At 45.3% G+C, this 19,581-nt stretch overlaps 1 protein-coding gene across 1 annotated transcript in view; it reads right to left on the bottom strand.

The window, feature by feature from the left end:
* The window catches only part of MOV10L1 (Mov10 like RISC complex RNA helicase 1), a 229,722-nt gene that overhangs the window by 131,201 nt on the left and 78,940 nt on the right, over positions 1 to 19,581 (bottom strand). Inside the window, exon 10 of the mRNA XM_030216802.1 lies at positions 3,223 to 3,400. Coding sequence (XP_030072662.1) covers positions 3,223 to 3,400 — 178 coding nt within the window. The remainder of the gene's footprint in view (positions 1 to 3,222; positions 3,401 to 19,581) is intronic.

Raw genomic sequence — 19,581 nt, 5'->3', positions numbered from 1 at the left:
TGCCATCTAACTGGAAGTCCTCATCCACGAGAAAATTATATGAGATCTAGCGAGTGACCTTTTGAGTGCGATGGACAAATGCTGGGGCATTTTAGGTCCCAAAGACGGAGATAATCCAGGAAATGGCTTGCATCCAACGATTGTAGGTTATCCAAATGGAGATTAAGGTCAGCCAGAATTATGATATTCAAATGTGTAATGCAGGAACTTGAAATGAAATCCATAAGCTCTGTCTGGCAATACTTCCAGTTATTGGGTGGTCTGTAAAACAGGACGCAAGCTAAATGGTCGCAAAGAGTAGAATGATGGATTTTGACTGCAGCAATTTCAAGGAAAGGGGATATGTGATCTGCACAAGTTTCTACGGTGAGGTAGGAACGATATATTAACGCTATACCTCTGCCTCTTTTAACTGTTCTATCCGAGTGTACCAACTTGTATCCCGGAGGGCAAAGGTCTAAGACAATTGGGTCCTTTCCTGTAATGAAAAGGAGATCAAGATTCTCAGATAAGATCCAATCCGATATGAGTTCAGGCTTGTTCACTACGGACCTGGCATTTATGTAATCCACGTGAAATTGAAGGAACTGGTCAGCTTACTGAATGTCACGCAGGATACTTTTAAGGCATCTAGCTCTCGCAGGAAAGGGATCAGCCAAATTATGATTGCGCGCTTGTTCCAAGCGAAAGTCATTGTGAGCCAGGCGGCGAGGTAATATTCTTCTGCTGTTTGTGAACTCTGGTTCAGTTGCGGTGAGCGCAGTGTGGATTAGGATTGATGTGTAGATAACAAAGAGGAGGGTTGAGGAAAACATAGTGATTGAATACTTGGACTGTGCTAGGTGCGCTTAGATTTAATGTCCCAATAGTGCAGCACAATCTGCATAAATTCTGCGGCAGTGAGACTCAGACTCTCACACTTGGATGAAGGAGCTGAGTGACCCCCTTGACAGATCAATACAGTTCTCCAACAGCAGCTATAGTCACAGAAGAACAGATCTAGCAACAGCAGCAGCAATACTCATAGAGGAGCAGATCCGGCAAGCCTGTTGTGGTATTCAAAAAATGCCAGGATTCCAAACAGGTGCTAGAGGATGCGTAGCTAAAGAGGACTCAGTGAAAGCAAGGAAGGGGGCCAAATGTCAAAATCACTACCCCCACACCAATTGCACCAATTATCTCCACCTCGGAGTGCAATCCGGCCCCACTGGCAGGTAGCACAAAGTTATGCTCCTCCCAGAAACAGCTATGAGGAAGGAGCGGCCATAGTGGGAGGAATATGCCGACAGGCACAGCTGTACAGCGCCGGAATATGCTCGCTGTCCCGAAAAAAAAGTGCAGCAGACTCAATAGCGGGGACCAAGGCTGCAAGTGCACACCGGCAGCAGCGTACCCAGCAGCATGAATCAAACTCTCAAGTGCTCACTGGCAGCAGACGGCTCGAAGAAGCGCTGGCTGTGAGACAGCTCCGACATCCGCAAGTAAGCTGAACAGCAACCAATCTCGCTCACCGCGATCTGATTCAAAACAGCAAACCAAGTGCCTTTATTAATACATTTTTATAGGCTTATCCACAAATTCTTCATTCCTTTGCAAACACAAAAGACAGTGAATCCATTTACATTTTGCCCACTAGATGAAGAATACTGGGAGAGGAGCAAGGGATTAGTAGGAAGGAGCACTAGAGGTTGCCTAGAATGTTTTCTAAGCTTTTCTGGGCTCTAGGAGGGTAGATACCAACTGGCACCATCAGAGCTTCTTTGTGATCTTACTGGGCATTTCTGTGCTGGACTTGCTACTGTTGGAAACTAGGCTTGATGGACTCTGGTCTAACCAAGTAAGGCAATTTTCTGTTTTCAACTTTTGAAGAATGTTTACATAGTAACATAGTAGATGACGGCAGAAAAAGACCTGCACGGTCCATCCAGTCTGCCCAACAAGATAACTCATATTTGCTGCTTTTTGTGTATACCCTACTTTGATTTGTACCTGTGCTCTTCAGGGCACAGACCGTATAAGTCTGCCCTGCACTATCCCCGCCTCCCAACCACCAGCCCCACCTCCCAACCACCGGCTCTGGCACAGACCGTATAAGTCTGCCCAGCACTATCCTCACCTCCCCAGCCCTGCCTCCCAACCCCGGCTCTGGCACAGACCGTACAAGTCTGTCCAGCACTATCCCCGCCTCCCAACCACCAGTCCCGCTTCCCACCACCGGCTCTGGCACAGACTGTATAAGTCTGCCCAGCCCTATCCCTGCCTCCCAACCACCAGCCCCGCCTCCCGATCTTGACTAAGCTCCTGAGGATCCATTCCTTCGGCACAGGATTCCTTTATGCTTATCCCGCGCATGTTTGAATTCCGTTACCGTTTTCATTTCCACCACCTCCTGCGGGAGGTCATCAAATACAACAACATATCATGGCTCCTAAATAAAAGAAAGCACAAAATTCTAAACAGGCAAGAGATATTAAGAGAAACAGTATTGTCCCTCAAAATATCACTCTCTCTTAACAAACAAATATCTAGGGCACATGTGTATCATCAAATGTCTCCTTTTTCAATCTTTTTGTTACAATCCTCCCCCATACAAATACTTCCCCATAATTAAATCCACCAACTCCCCCTATCCTTAAACCTGAAATTCACACAAGGAACACTTCAGAAAGCAGAGTCCACATAGAAAGGGGGCCACAAAACCTTTCCCACTTAGTCAATACCTTACTGCATTCAGATGTCAATTGTTCTACTCTACAAGTGGACAACCATTTTTGAAGGGGTGGGCTTTTCCAACAGCTAGCAATAGTAAACCTAGCTACACTGAAACAATGCTGTACAAACACCACTTGGGGTTTTCAGACAGCCAGAATAGGTTTATTCAAGAAAAAAGTTGAAGTGGAATCAGTGCAGTGTCAGATTGAACTCTGGCTGCCTTGTTTGGCAGACTGGATAGACCATGTATGTCTTATCTGCCAACATTTACTATGTTACTACGTATGAGAGTAAGAAGCCAGCTGGAAGACTTTTCTTTGTATTTTCAACCCTCAGCTGTTTCTCCTTACTTATATTTTGTGCATTTGGGTTATAAGCAACATATGATCCCCATGAACAACAGTTAGCATATACGCAAGTGTGAGCGAGTAAATTAGAGATTTCACCAACACCTCAAATCATTTATACTGTATTCCTTTTCTGAAGACAGCTGAACCTAGAAAAACCCACCTGGGTATACAGAGGGCCTGCCCTCGAATAACCCTGGGACCTCCAGCAGCAGGTAGCCACCATTTTTCTTCAGCGTGACACCGCTCAGGCTGAACTCTTTTGTCTCCTCCTCTGCAAAGATGTCCTCTAGCCACAGAAGTGTGGAAAACTTCTTCTGATAATTAGTTATGCTCAGCAACTGCAAAACAATCATCACTACCATTTGAAGTTAAGTGAGAGCTTTCAATGGTCTTTCTCCTTCTTCCCCCAGAACTGGAGCCAAGTCTTGCTACGATCCACTCAATTGGAAGAGCAGATTTATGGGTAGTCATAACTCTTAGCAGTGGTTGTGAGGTTTGATACACACAACAACTTAGGAAGAACCCAGATACTTCTCCCATTCATATCAGCCATAAGCATGTAAAGTGAATACAACAGCTCTCTAATGTCTACTCAAGTATACCTCTTCTAGAAGGCTGTAAATTAATGGCATATAAACCCATTAATGCATACTTGAAATAATTCTTACTTTAGTTTGGTTTCTCAGTATTAATTTGGAAATACAATAAAAACCAACAAGAGATCTATTCTAAGGTGCAATGTATGACACCACATGTTATTTGGGAATAAGCTGCCATTAGAAATAATGGGAGTCACATAACATTATGAAATAGATCCCCAAACGTTGTACATGATACTTAGTAGATTAAAGTAACACACTGGACTCTTTTTTTAAGTTCCCATCTTTATTAACTATTTTTGAAAATCAACACACTGGGCTCTGAAGAAATGATTGCTGGACTCTATTCATTCCATATTAATAGTACAACCTGTACTTCACATTGTACAGAGTATTTGCCTGAAAGTATTCCAAAAGCCAAACTATTAGTATGTACCATATGAATTGCAGTACTCGGGTGCATAGTTAAGGAGAGTGATAGGGGCCAATGCCCCCCCCCCACACACACACACACACACAAATGCTTCAGGCCAGCACTGGAAGTAGAAGGTCCACAGGCCCTAGCCCATCAAAACTTTTGCTGATTCTGGTCCTGCCGCATTTTCTGTTCTCTCCTTCCCCGCCTGCCCCACAGCCCAGAATCTCTCCCTTTCATACTTCCCTTCCTGGTGGCGCAACAGCACATTTAAAAACTAAGTCATAAAACCCCCAAATGCCTGTGCTGCTGAAGACCTTGCTGTCCTGCTCATGTGGCAAAAGGATGTGCATATTGAGAGGGGTGGGGGTGACAGGGCCTTCAGCAGCACAGGTATGAGGTGGTTCTACAATATTTGTTACAGTTTTACTTTCGTACCTCCCTTTCTGCCAATGCAGCAACAACAAATTTAAGACACACTGGACTATGGAGCAGACGGGGGGAGGAGTTAAGAAGAGATGCTAGACTCTGGCTGGTCAGGGAGAGAGAGGATGAGAGAAAGATGATGGATCTGGGAGTAGAAAGAGGAGGGAAAGATGCAGGACTTGGGGTGTGCGTAGGGAGGGTGTGTGTAAAAGACAGGAAGATAAGATGCTGGACATGATTTGGAGGGAGGGAGGAGAGAGAGATGTTGGACCTGGTTGTTGTGTGTGTGGGGGGGGGGGGGGGGGGGGAGGGGAGGGAAGGGAGATGCTGGACCTGTAGGGGGGGGGGGGGGGGGGGGGGGGGGGGGAGAAAGAGAAGAAAAACAGCCCAGGAGGGAAAGTGATGAAAACTGAGAATATGTGCCAAGAAGGGGAGAGTTTGTGTCTGGTGGAAAAATAATGGAGCAGAAAGTGTAGTTTCTTACCTGTAATGGTGGTTCTCCGTGACAAAATAATGCCGGCACACTTGTGGTAAGCCATCTCTGGAGGCGGTCTGGCCAGAACCACCCTCTCTAGCTTGCTTGTACTCTTTTCAGCCAACAGGGTGCTCAAGTGTCCTTCCTGCTCTGCTGATGTGCTTGTCCTCTTCAGTTTTATTTTTAGCTTAAAATTATATAGAAGAAAATAACTGCAGAATTCACAAAAAAAAGCAATGAAATGAATTGGAGGACATTTCAAAAACGTAGAGTTTTCATTCTTTCCTTCATCTTTGTTTTTTTTCTTTTTCAATAATATCTGAAAAAACAGAAGTTTATCATCGTCACTCGTATCTGAAGACTTGTGAGAGGATGGTGGGTGAAAGCATGTGTCTGCATTATCCTGATGTCCACAGAAAACCACCATTACAGGCAAGAAACTGCACTCTCTCTGTGGACATGAATAATGCAGACACACTTGGCGACTCCCTAGGTGAGGGGTGCCAAGAGAAACAGTTCAAAGGAAAGAAACCCAGAGTAATAATCAAGTGGAGGATGGAAAGAGTCAGGCAAACAGGTTATGAACGACAGACTGACTGAAGGTTGCATCTACTCTGGAGCCACTGTCTATACAATAATGTTTTATGAATGTGTGTCGAGAAGACCATGTTGCAGCTTTGCAGGTATCTGTAATGGACTCCTCGTAAGTGGGCTGATGAAGTTGAAACAGCATCGAGTTTGAGTTCCTACTTTTCCAGGAGAAATAACATTTGCTCGTTTATAACAAAAAAAGTTGCAATCCATGTAGCCAAGGTACGTTTGGAAACTGGAAATCCTAGGTAATGAGAGTGACCAGAAATGAAAATTTGAGAAGATTTTCTGTGATGGTTGGATCAATCCAAATATAGGAGAGCTCTTCTGCAATCCAAGGTATACAGTGTGGATTCATCGGGTTGTGAGGGAGGCTTTGGAAAGAAAACTGGAGTACCATAGGCGCCCCGTATAAGAGGGGCTTGGGGAGGCTAAGCCTCCCCAGCCCAGCTGTGACCTTCCCCGTGGCCCCGCCTACCTCCTTCTCTAAATGCAGCCCTAGACGACTCCCGACTCGAAATCTTCTGCTGCCGCCGCTTCTGTTGAGCAGCGCAGCGGCAGCCTGCAGCCAGGAACGAGACTACGATCAGCCAGCATAACATAAGAAAAATAAAAAAGAAGCGCGGGGCCGCAGCAGCCTTCAGACATGCGCTGACGGCTCTGCCGGTCTCTGCCCCATGACGTCAATTTCCCGTTCCGGGGGCAGAGGACCGGCAGAGCCGACAGCGCATGTCTGAAGGCTGCTGCGGCCCCGCTCTTCTTTTTCTTCTTCTGTCAACGCTCCTGTAAAGAGGCCCGGCCGGAGGGAGAAGAGAACGTGGTCACTGGCGGGAAATGGTAGGAGAAGAGAGAGGAAGAGCAGGGGAGAGCCAGGGGACATGGACAAGAGCAGTAGAGAGCCAGAGAGCGATAGGAAGAGAAAGAGGGGCCATGGAAAAGAGCAGGGGAGAGCCAGGGACATGGAAAAAAGCAGGGGAGAGCCAGAAAGAGATGGGGAGAGAAAGAGGGGCCATGGAAAAGAACAGGGAAGAGCCAGAGAGGACATGGGCAGGAGAGAGAGAGAGAAGCTGCTGGGGAGAAACTGGGGGAGACCCTAGCTGTCAGACTGAGAAATGCTGGCTGGATGAAAGGAGGGAGAAAGAGGAAAAATGCTGGAAGGAGGGGGCAGAATGAGGGAAGACGCTGGTAGGGAGGGAAAGAGGAAAGACACTGGGACGATGGTGTGAGAGAGGACAAGCTGAATGGAAAAGGGTCAAGAGAGAGAACTGTCTAGAAGGAAGGGGAGATAGAGGGAGACAATGGACAGAAGGATTGGGAGAGGGTAATGGGTGGAAGGATGGAGAGAGAAAGAGGGATGACACTGGATGGAAGGGTAGAAGAGAAAGAAGGAAGGTGCTGGCCATGGATGGAGGGGAGGGAAGTTTATGCACATGGATGGAGGGGAGTGAGGAGAAATGCTGGATATGGATGGAGGGAAAACTGTTGAATTTAAGAGCTGGATCGGGATACTGAAGGATAGGGACAGGGCTACAGATGGTAGATAGGACGCATAAGGACACAGGAGGATGGTGGACACTGCAGAGAAAAAATATCAAATGGAAAGAAGACACTGCATAAAACAGAAGACACTGGGACCAAAGCGAATAGAAAAACTAAATGATCAGACAACAAAGGTAGAAAAAAGTCAGAATTTATTAACTGCAATATGTCAGCTTTTGGAAATGTGCATCTGTGATGTTTTGCATGCAAGTTTCAATTTTTCTAGTATTGCTGCATGCTGAGGTGACTTCTTGAGGTAACTTTCCAGTTCAGTATTTTGCCTTCATATCTGTTGTGTCATGTGTTTTTCATGTGATCAAGGTGCAGTATTCTGCTAGCGTGTAGTATTTTCAGCCCTTTTGGTTTTTTTTTTTTTTGTTTTACTAGGTTGTGCACTGGTGTTTTAGAGCCCGGTGTAATTACAGTGCTGCCTTTCCATGCATTAGGTTGTAGCTTGTCCTGTCCTTGGAATTAGTACTGTTATGGTTTGGTAAGGTTATGAGTGTGTTTTTGCACAAATTTGTGCATAGTGTTTTGCAGTTGAGCAATTGTGGTTAGTACATGCTTTGAGCAACCACTTTATTCTTTGACATATGATACATATTTAATATCTAAATTTAATAAAAGGTATTGTGACTTATTTTTTATTTTTTTTCTATGTTGTCAGACAATTATGGATGTAAACTGCTTAAAGAAATGTATGGGGATGGAGAGCCAAGCCCCCTCCCTACCCATCTACAAATCCTTGCTCAAAGCCCACCTCTTCAATGTTGCTTTCGGCACCTAACCTTTATACCTTTCAGGAAATCTAGACTGCCCCTATTTGACTGACTGTACATTTGTCCTTTAGATTGTAAGCTCCTTTGAGCAGGGACTGTCCTTCTATGTTAAATTGTACAGTACTGCGTAACCCTAGTAGCGCTTTAGAAATGTCAAGTAGTAGTAGTAGTAGCTAAGTGCCGGATTCAATGAGTTTCTTTACAGAGGGAAAATGGATCACATTTTTCCTGCTTGTTTATATAAAATATTTTGACCTGGTTGTCCATGTGTAGAAGCAAAGATTTGCTTGAAATTAGGTATTTGAAGGTGGACATGGCAAAGTAACTGTTTTAAAATATTGATGTGGAGCACTAATTCTTGGAGTCCAGATGCCTTGTGCGCTGTAACTTTGAAGATATGCCCCACCCTCCCAATCCCTGGATAGAGACATCTGTCAGAATAAGATTGGTGATGGTGGTCTGAAAGAGGCTCCTGTTAGATTTTTTTCAAACACTGCATCACTGACTTGAGGAGAGATTACAACCTTGCATTGAAGAGGGAGAGGTTGAGTGTATTGAAACCATTGAGTCGGGGGGTCACGTGATGACTGCTTCCTGAGCAGCAGCAGGACGGGTGAGCTCCCCCAACATCTTCGCAAAATCAGCTAATTTACTTATATAGTTAATACCCCGAAGGACAAATAAAACAACAAGAAAGAACTGAGAGCTGAATACCAGCAATCATTCCTAATTCAAGCAAGGGGAAGACCGGTATGCCAACCAGAAATCAGGGCAGCCTAAAAAGCAAAGCAACAGCAGCGTGGAAGCCAAGCAAGATGGCGCTGAGCCCGGAACCGGCGACAGGGCCAGAGAAAAATGCGGGAGACTGGGCGAGAGAAATCTCGTCGTCGGTGACAGCTGCATTAGAAGATAGATTAAACAAAATCCAATCTGCAGTCGAAGAAATAAATGAAAAATTCGATGCGCAGGCAAGCAGGCTCACGGAGGTAGAGCAAAGAGTGTCGGTGCAGGAGGATACGACGCAGAGCATGGCAGCCCAAATTGTAATCTTACAAAAAGAAGCTGCAGCACTTAAAGAGCAAGTTGAAGAGCAAGAGAATCGCAGCCGCCGAAATAACTTACGGGTAGTTGGCTTGCCAGAGACAGTAAAAGAAGCAGACTTGTACCAATTCTTCAGTGACTGGTTGCCCAAACAACTAGGCCTAGGCGGAGCCGCGGGAGCGTGGCAATCCGACCGCGCGCATCGAATAGGGATCCGAAGAGAAGGAGACGGAAAGCCCCGAACAGCGATAGCGCATTTCACTAACTGGCGGGAAAAAGAACTTTTGTTGAAACAAAGCCGCTCGGGACAGACAAAGCTGGATTACGATGGCCACAAACTACTGCTTTTTAATGATTATTCCTCTTCAGTGGCGCAGATGCGGCGAGCAATGGCCCCAACGTGTACCCAGCTATATAACAAGGGCATCCGGTTCTCGCTCCTCTACCCAGCAAAACTTAGAGTGTGGCACGGAGGGAAGAACTTGGTACTCTCGGATGTGTCGGAGGCCAAGGCATTCTTGGAGGGCCTGAACAGAGAGAGCCCGAGAGAGAACAACAATTGATTGTGCTGCTATCTGAAGGGGAAGGAGTGACTGGTTGGAACTGACCCTGTTTTCCAGGTTATTTTTTTTTTTTCTTTGGTTAATATCTTTTAAATCCTGCCTAGTTGGAAAGGCATGGACAGATTGAAGCCTGAACAGCTGGAATACAAAAATAGCGGTAGCGCATGGCTGAGCGCAACTCCATGAAGAAAGAACTTTTTAAAGGAGAAATTAGATCTTACCTGCTAATTTGCTTTCCTTTAGTCCCTCCGGACCGGACCAGGATTGGACTGATGGGTTGTGCTCGCCTACCAGCAGGTGGAGACTGAGAAAAAACTCTGACTCTAGAGAGCCAATAGGAGCCCTGGCCATGTGACCTTAGCCTCAGTATTTGAATAACAAAGCAGGAAAGAAAGAAAGACCTTCTGTGCCGTATGGAATCCTAGCAGCCACAAAGCACTCGGCAATGCCAAGTATCAGAGCTCACCAGCAACTCTCACCAGAGAAGTGGTATGGCCCGATATGTATTACAGCTCACCAGCAACTCTCACTAGAGAAGTGGTATGGCTCACTTGTACTATAGCTCACCAGCAACTCTCACCAGAGAAGCGATATGGCTCACATGTAATATAGCTCACTAGCAACTCTCCCCAGAGAAGTGGTATGGCTCACATATAATATAGCTCACCCGCAACTCTCACCAGAGAAGTGGTATGGCTCACTTGTCTTATAGCTCACCAGCAACTCTCACCAGAGAAGTGGTATGGCCCACTTAAGATTTTATATATATTCCATCAACTGAGCTTACCAGCAACTCTCACCAGAAAAGTGGTAAATCATATTTAAGGTTTTATAGATATTCCAGCAACTGAGCTCAGCCACAACTCTCACCAGAGAAGTGGTATGGCGTATTTAAGGTTTTATAGATAGATTCCAGCAATTGAGCTCACCAGCAACCACCAGAGAAGTGGTATAGACCACGTAAAGTTCTGTATATATATAGTATTGTTCCACGAATCGTAAAGGAATGAATACACTTCCTACTGAATACACTTCCTACTTAATAAAAGAAGCTAAAGAGTAGAGAGAACATGGGAGGGGCCTGGTCCGGTCCGGAGGGACTAAAGGAAAGCAAATTAGCAGGTAAGATCTAATTTCTCCTTCCTTAGCGTCCCTCCGGACCGGACCAGGATTGGACTGATGGGAAGTACCAAAGCAGTAATCTGAAGGGAGGGACCTTATGAAAACTGCAGAGAAATGTTCATGCTGCATAGGCCACCTGGCGACAACTAACATGTAGTGTGTCCCAATGAGCAAAATAAAATGAAACTAGGACTAAGTTGCCAACTTACCAATGTGCACCGAGAGCACCAAAAATCGCCGTAGTAAGAATAGAGCCCGCTTCTGAAGTTGTGGAATATGTTGTAATACGCTGTGGAACTGCCCTCTCAGCGAGAAGAGAAATAGACATTCTCATTTCCTTGATCCTTCGCGATATAGCGGGTTAGAAACAATGAAAAACTTTTACGCCTACTGGCTAGAAGGACAAAACCAATAAGAAAAAACCGATTGGGAAAGGTGAAAACTTTAAACTACAGCAGACCGAAAAGAAGTTACCAACCATAGAAGTATTCCACACATAGATCTACTTGCTGCAATGGCTACTGGGAAACACTGCTTGAAGAGGAAAACTTTATAGAAAAAGTTATGGCTACTAGAAAACAGAACTTTAAGAGTCTGTTCACCTAGTTCACCTAGCTGGTGGACGAAGCGGGAGGTACAGGTGCAGGACTCCTTTAAGAAACCGCTTTGACAGTGGATGCTGCATAAGCGTGCGGTTGTCAACAGTATCATGCATCACTGATAGAGCTGCCAAATGAACTCTAATGGATGAGTAAGACAGACAAGATTTCGCAAGATGCAGAAGATATTCCAAAACATGCAAAATGGATACTGTTTGTGGAATGAAGTGGCGAGAGGAGTACCACAGAGTGAACCGTCGCCACTTTGATTCATAGGACTTTAATGTAGATTTCTGTCTGGAAGCAATTAAAACTTGAAGTACTTCCTGCGAAAATATCAAAGATGTTGCAGACCCAGGAACCACGCCATAAGTTTGAGTGACTGGGGGTCCGGATGTAGAAGGGTGCCTTGGTTCTGCGTAAACACCTAGTGAGATGATGGAAGAAACGCATAAAGAAGGCTGAAAAACCCCTGCTGGACGTTGGCATCTGTCCCTGTCTCCGTCAAGACTGTTGCTGAACGGAAGAAGCAAGAAATGTTCGTGAGCCTGAAGGCAAAAAGAGATAGCCCTGAAGTGTCGCAGTGAGGAAGTAAGGCTGAAAAAATGAGAGTCCATTCACCTAAATGCAGGGTGACACAACTAAGAAAAAATGAGTACAAACTCAAGAGTATACTCTTAACTCCTCCTTGGCGGATGACATAACCCATTGCCATGGCAAGGACCAACATAGCTCTCTCCGCCTTGTTTGTCAGTAGGGAAAACAAAATTCACCCGAAGGTAAAACGAATTGCTGAGGTCCCCCAGAAAAAAAATATATACAAAAAAGCTTCTGCCAAAAAGTGTACTGCACGAAGCATCCCAATGACAGAACTAAGGTTCTTGAGATAACTAGATGACACTTAAATAGCGCGATTGATGACCCTGAGATTCGCAATAGGATGAAGGAAAATTCCTTCTTGGGCATTAGAAAGTAAAATTGCATTCTGCAGAATAGAGCGAGGAAATGGCCGAAGGCCCAAGGTCACCAAGAAAAATATAAACTGGGATGTTTGCAGAGGAGACAAAAGACTGTGCGCCAACTTGACTAAACAAAGAGAAAATCAGAGATATCTGATGAGAGATCAAATGAGAGGCCTGGCTACAATCACCACCCAACCTAGAGACTGTAAGAAATGCAACACCCGGTGCGTGACATGAGAACTCTGCTGATAAGACTTTCTCCAATTAGGCAGTCGTCTAGGTAAGAATGAAATGACCCTAAGAGCGCAATGAACATCCTCTTAGATCTATAAAAGAACGGAAGAGAGAGTACTGCTGAAAATGACCGGTTAATGCATAAGCAAAAAACTAGCCATTCTCTGGATCCTGAGGAGAAGAGGAAGGGTGACCAAGGACACCAGTTAAATAGGGCTACAAACTCCAACCCTATCTCTATGGCGTTCCATAGTTGGGTAAGTTCTGAATATAGAAAGTTCTGAATATAGAAGTCCACCAGCTATGGTAGTACGCTCCGGACAGAAAAAAATTGTCCCAGTATGAACGTCTGATTCACCGGCCTGTAATTTCTTGGATCTCCCTAATCCACATACCACTAATCCACGTACCACGGTCATGCGTCCTCCCTCACTGAGATGTAGATTGTAAGCTCCTTTGAGCAGGGAACGTCCTTCTTTGTTAATTTGTACAGCGCTGCGTAACCCTAGTAGCGCTCTAGAAATGTTAAGTAGTAGTAGTAGTACCAGACTCACACCCAATAGATATGAATGTTGAGCTTGTTTCAGGTTAAAACACCGAACCTAGGCCCAGGGTCCCCGGTGTTCCTAGTGGTGAACAGCCATGGCAAATATTGTATGCGTTAGTTTGCAGAATTACTGCAAAGCCTTGCTTTTGGAGCAGAGATTTCTGTTCGATACTCTCGTGAGAGGTTTTTTTTTTTCTTTTTTTTTTTCTTTAATGCTGTTCTGGCTGTAGAAAGGTGGACATTTGAGCTTCCCCAGAATGGCAAAACTTATGTACCTATGCCCATTAGATATGAATGCTGGACTTGATGGACTTTAGGCCTTACCCAGCATAACCATACTTATGTACCTATGGTATAAATACACAGGAAGTGAGTGAATCCCCTACCAATTGAAAGAACACTCTGGAGTGAAGGCGCATAGAATGAAAATGAAAAAGGGACAAACTTGGAAATTACCTGTAACGAAAAAAGTGAAGTTGTGCCACAGCCACTTGGTGAAGGCAGTGTAGACAAGACTGTATCTGAATTCAAGAAAGCTTGATATAACATCAGGTCTCTAAGGAAGAGGAAGAGATAGCAGATGGTATGTATAGGCATACTGGACCAAACCAGGATGTTTATAATCTGCCAATGCTGAACTGATAGAGTAGAGACAAACACGAGTAGATGGTTTGAGGACCGTCCACTATCTTTAAGTGAAAGGATGACTTTATCCTCTAAGTGACCATATGTCCTGTAAAAACCAGAAGAAAACTAAAATGAAATATGAGAGGCTTCAAGGCAGTTGGAAAAGAAGGGAAGACATGAATAAAGCATGCCTGCTAAGGCAGCTGAGTGACCGGGAGCTTGGTAGACAGGACTGTCCCTCAGAGAATATGAAAGAGCTGATATATCCCCATGGCATCTGAACAATATACTGTATGCCTCTAGAGAAGGCTTCTTAAAGTCGGAAAAAGAAAACACTGTATAACACTACAGCCATTGAGAGTGTCTGTTAAGTTCTTAAAACACTATATTACATCATAGGCATGGAGTAAAATGCTTGAAAGGAACTAAGATATTATGGTCAGAATTGCAAAGTACCAATCAATTGACTCTTAGACAATGTAGTCCTATTCACCATGGAATGAGAAAGACAGAAATTTACTCTATGCCTATAGAAAAAGTTTCTAAAGTTCTTAAAACACTGTATAATACTACAGCTATTGAGAAAAATGCTTGAAATGAATTATGATATAATGATAAGATGTAGATTTTCCACCAGGCAATGAAAAATGACTGAGCACCAGAAAAAACTAGTGTTAACAGCCCCGTGATACATAGAAATTTAAAAGAAGAAAAGCTTGTTATATATCCATATATGAAAGGAGCCCCCTTTCAACCAAATATTGCCTGCTGATGTGAAGAGCATTTTAGAATACGCCGTTCAGCACATACAAAAGTGTACACATCTTGGAGCCGAACTGCTCTATGAACTGCAGCCTTACCTTCAGCAGAGAGATCCCCGACTGATAAGATGGAGGGAGAAACAAAATGGCCGCCGTTCGCTCCACTGGCCCTGTGGCGATCGTCGACAGCGCGCCCGACACCTCCGAACAAGCGGAGCCCAGTGGAACGGCGAAGAAACAACAGCCGGCGAAAAAGGCCCTGAAAAAACTGGAGGCAGCACCGGACCCGAAGAAACCTTGAAGGGAGAGCAAAATTTACACATTCCGGCTGCGTGAACTGCGCGACGCTGACCGACAGCAGCTGTTTGAACTTTTAAGCCATATCGGAAAAAACAGGTGGCCGCGCTTACGCGGTTCGCACCTTTTTTTTTTTTTTTTTTCATTTGTTTAAACTGCCGCCACCAAAACGCAAGAAAATGGAGGAAATTAAATCTGACGAGAAAAATCGCTGTTTAAAGTCACAGATACTGAATTATTTTCTTCTGTTTTTTTTTTTTTTTTTTATAACCCCTCAATCATAATAAAACACTGGAGCTGCCTGCTCGTTAGAAGTCTGGGGAAAGAAAGGCTGCTTCTTTGAATTTCCTTTTATTTGATTTAATTCTTTTAAAGCAGCTACCTGTTAAAAGTGGCTGCCTCTCCCAAAGACGGTACACCTTTCCAGAGAAAGGGACGGCCCTTCCCTGCTAAGCCAGGGAGATGGGGAGGAAGGGGGGTGGACTCGAGACACCCGAGTTTAACACCCCCGAGGCTGTCAAAGAAAGAAGAGAAAGGAAACCCTGTCAAGCCTCTAAATAAGATTCCAGGCACAGAAGAATTATCACAAATATCTGTAATATCTAAAGAGAAAAGGAGAGAGACTAATGGGCTCACTTCCTACCTGCTGAGAGACTGAGAAAATACTGAGGCTAAGGTCACATGGCCAGGGCTCCTATTGGCTCTCTAGAGTCAGTTTTTTCTCAGTCTCCACCTGCTGGTAGGCGAGCACAACCCATCAGTCCAATCCTGGTCCGGTCCGGAGGGACGCTAAGGAATAACCATTAAAGGCCTGTTGGTCTGGAGCGACACAGACTGGAGTGACACAGGGGATCGGGATCCTGAGGTGGTAAGGAGAAACCGAGCAGGATGATGCATGAGGACTGATAGCTGTGCCATGAGTAGGGGAGAATACCTGAAGGGAGTGACTTCTTTAAGGCAACAGCGGACTGTCCATCATACCGGGGAGAGTGGTGCCAGACTCAGGGGGATTTCTCCAGTTGAGACCTCAGGATCCACATAGGACACTTTGGTACATGATGACTGTTTTGTTTAAACTGTTGCGGGTGTGCAGTTACATTTGGTTATAGGGGGGAAGTTTAGGCGAGGGGGGAGGGGGGAGTTTTGCTGTTCGTTTCTTGCTGTATGACAGAGGGAAGGAGAAGGTTGATGAGGAGGGAGATTCTAATGCTGGGTGGGGTCAGGGGGACTGGTAGGGGTGGGAGGGTAGATAGGAGGAGGGGGATAGATGGGGGGGACTAGCGAGGTGGTAGGAGAGGGGCGGAGGGAGGGAGATAGTCTGCATGAAAAGGGTAGGGTAAGACAACTACATGGGATAGCGACACAAGAGCCATATGGATTCCGGTGGGTCTGGCTGGGAGGCCTACCGGACTACAAAGTAAACTGTATGAGAAATCTTGTCAACTGCCGGGGAGATGGTTAAATTAAAGATCTTATCTTTGAACGTGGATGGCATCCACTCCCCAGTAAAACGTACCAAAATACTATCTTGGTTGAGAAGGGAGGGAGCAGATATCGCCTTCTTACAGGAGACGCACCTCCCCAATTCTGAACACGAGAAACTGAAGAGAGGGTGGGTAGGAGAGGTGGTATACTCCTCATTTACCAGCAGGAAGCGGGGAGTTGCTATACTAATTCACAAACAAATCCCCCTAAATATACATAAGGTCCTACAAGACAAAGAGGGAAGGTATGTTATAGTCCTGGGAGAGCTCTGGGGGCGTAAGCTCAGTCTTTGTAATATATACGGTCCTAACGTGTACAACCATAAGTTTTTTTCAGACCTAGTAACACAGGCGGCCTCTTATCCAGAGTACCAAGTGATCTTGGGAGGTGATTTCAACATCTCAGCAGACCCAACCATAGACTGCAAGCCAGCTAAATCGAAACCTAAAGGGTGGCATCATAAGGGGATACATTTCTTGCTCAACCAGCTAGGGTTGGTAGACATCTGGAGGGTGTTGCATCCTCAAGATACAGAATTTACTTTCTTTTCTAACCCTCATAATTCGTATTCAAGATTAGATTATTTCCTCATCTCACAGACCCTGTTTCAAGCGGCGAAAGCGACGCATATTCTAGACAATACTCTGTCTGACCACGCGGCTATATCACTATCAATAGCCTATACAACAGGGGGACAAGAGAGGGTGTGGCGTTTTACCCCTTCTCTGTATAGGGATAATGAATTCAGAGCATATTTAAAAGATAAATGGGCAGAATATCAGAGTTACAATGATACGCCGGAGGTGAGCCCCATTACATACTGGGATGCAGCTAAAGCAGTACTGAGGGGTCATATCTTAGCTTACACAGCAGGGAAAAAGAAAAAAACAGAGGAGGAGCTGCTACAGCTATCTAATGAATACCACCAAGCGCGAAGACAGCACATGGGTAGCGGGGACCTCGACCACAAGGGTAAAATGGTAGAGATTCGGAAGCGCATTGACCACCTGCTTAACTCGCGGGCTGAGCGCGACATATATTTCCAGAGATTCAAGCTATTCCAATGGGGTAACAGGGCTGGGCGGCTCATGGCTAATTTAGTGAGGCCATACAGAAAGAAACAGATAGTTACATCTATACGCGATAGCGCAGGCCGCACATACCATCAAGAGGCTCAAATACAAAAGCAGTTTGTCCACTATTATAAATCTTTATATGCCGCAAGGGAACTTGACCCAAAACAGAGAGATGCCTTCTTTGAGAATCTCACTGTGCCCACCTTTACGGATGACCAGCGGCAGAGGTTGAGTGCCCCCATCTCTGCACAGGAGATAAGACAAGGAATTAAGTCATTGAAATTGGCCAAAGCCCCGGGCCCGGACGGGTACGGACCGGAATACTACAAAATATTAGTGGACGAGATAACCAACCCCCTAGCGAACATGTTTAACAAACTGACAGGGGAGGGGGGAGAGGGGACAAATGAGTACCACAATGATAACCTGGCGCATATTATATTGTTGCCTAAACCAGGTAAAGACCCTGGGCAAGTGGGATCTTATAGGCCAATCTCCTTACTAAACCAGGATGTAAAGCTTTTGGCGGCTATCTTGGCAAAAAGAATGAACCTCTCACTATCTGGGGTCATCCAGGAAGACCAGGCAGGTTTTGTACCAGGCCGGTATGCATCGATGAACCTCATTAGGGCTTTAGCAGCAATTCATACCTATAAAAGAACAGGAGGGAAAGAAGCCATAGCGGGGTTAGATATGGAAAAAGCCTTCGACAGCATATCGTGGCAATACCTATTTTGGGTAATGGAAAAGTATGGGATAAGCGGTCGCTTTCTGGGATGGGTTAGAGCCTTGTACACCAGGCCACAAGCTAGGTTAATAGTAAACGATTCATTGACAGAAAGATTTGAATTACAGAGAGGAACGAGACAGGGGTGCCCATTGTCGCCACTCTTGTTTCTCCTGGCAATCGAACCATTGGCAATTAAAATAAGACAGAGCAATAAGATCAGGGGTCTAACGGTGGGAGGGAGGGAGATACACATTAATCTATTTGCGGACGATATTTTACTATATATGCAAGACGCCTCCATACATCTGGCCCAGGCACTCCTTTTAGTACAGGACTTTGGGGGGCTGTCGGGCCTGAGAGTAAATTGCGATAAATCTGAATTACTTCTTTTGACAAATAACCCGACCAACCACGGGGATGGGGGGTTTCCTATACCACCAGTACAACAGGCTATGCGATATTTAGGTATTTACTTGAGCACTAACCCCATAGTGATGTACAAGAGAAATATATTGGATCACATAGACAAGATAAAACAAACATGTGAGAGGTGGAGAGACCTCCCACTGTCGCTGTATGGGAGGATAGCTTTGGTCAAGATGGTACTATTGCCCAAACTATTATACCCGCTACAAGCAATACCTATATGGATAAAGAGACAAGACGAAAGGGCATTCCGCTCCACTATCCGAGCTTTTGTATGGCGAAAAAAACAGGCTAGGATAGGGCACTATGTGCTCATGCGCAATAAGGAAAAGGGGGGTCTTAATTTACCAGATCTCCGGCTGTATAACATGGCGGCATTGATGCGCCTGATCCATGAAGGTATTACGGGAAAGGCAAAATATCTGCCAGCTCAATGGTGGGAGGGCTGGTGCTCCCCGCATACATTTATAAATTTATTGCACTTGCCTCCGGGGTTGGGCACTATAGCAAACAGACAGTATAGTTTCCTCACCCCGATCCGAGCCGCTTGGAAATGGTGGAGAAACAGACAGGCCAGAAGCTCGAAGGCATCGCCTTTTATGAGGATGGTGGGATTGGTAGATTTCCCGGCAGGTATGGGACCCTCAATATTTGCGAGATGGGCAAAGAACGGATGTGGGACATGGGGGGATCTGGTGTCTCCAGAAGGAAGTGGTTTTCTATCTTTCCAACAGGTGAAGGAGAAATGGGGAATTGCCAACAACCACATGTTACAATATATGCAAGCTCGACATTATTGGCAGACGATGTGGGGGAAGTATGGGGACACGTGGTCATATGGTGGTCTGGATAAGATGCTGATGAGTTTGCCCCCGGAGGGTAATAGATTATCTAATTGGTATAAGATAGTGAAAATGACCATACCAGAGAAGGGAGAGGAGGGATTTGTCTCTAGCTGGAATAAGGAACTGGGAACACAATATACTCCGTCCCAATTCACCGCACTATTTGTGACACTGAATGAAATGGTCAAATCTGCAGACTGGCAGGAATCTCAGTTCAAATTACTATACAGGGCTTACATAACTAGAGAGAGAGGGACACTAATGAAGTTGTGGGATTCGGATAGGTGCTCCAAATGCCAGGTAGGAGTGGGGACCTTCGTTCACACATTCCTAGAGTGCCCTAAACTGACCCTGTGGAATGAGATCTTTCAGCTACTTAA

The sequence above is a fragment of the Microcaecilia unicolor genome, chromosome 10 (genome assembly GCF_901765095.1).
Source record: "Microcaecilia unicolor chromosome 10, aMicUni1.1, whole genome shotgun sequence".
In the NCBI taxonomy this organism is placed as follows: domain Eukaryota; kingdom Metazoa; phylum Chordata; class Amphibia; order Gymnophiona; family Siphonopidae; genus Microcaecilia; species Microcaecilia unicolor.
This window is presented reverse-complemented; position numbering and strand designations above follow the sequence as displayed.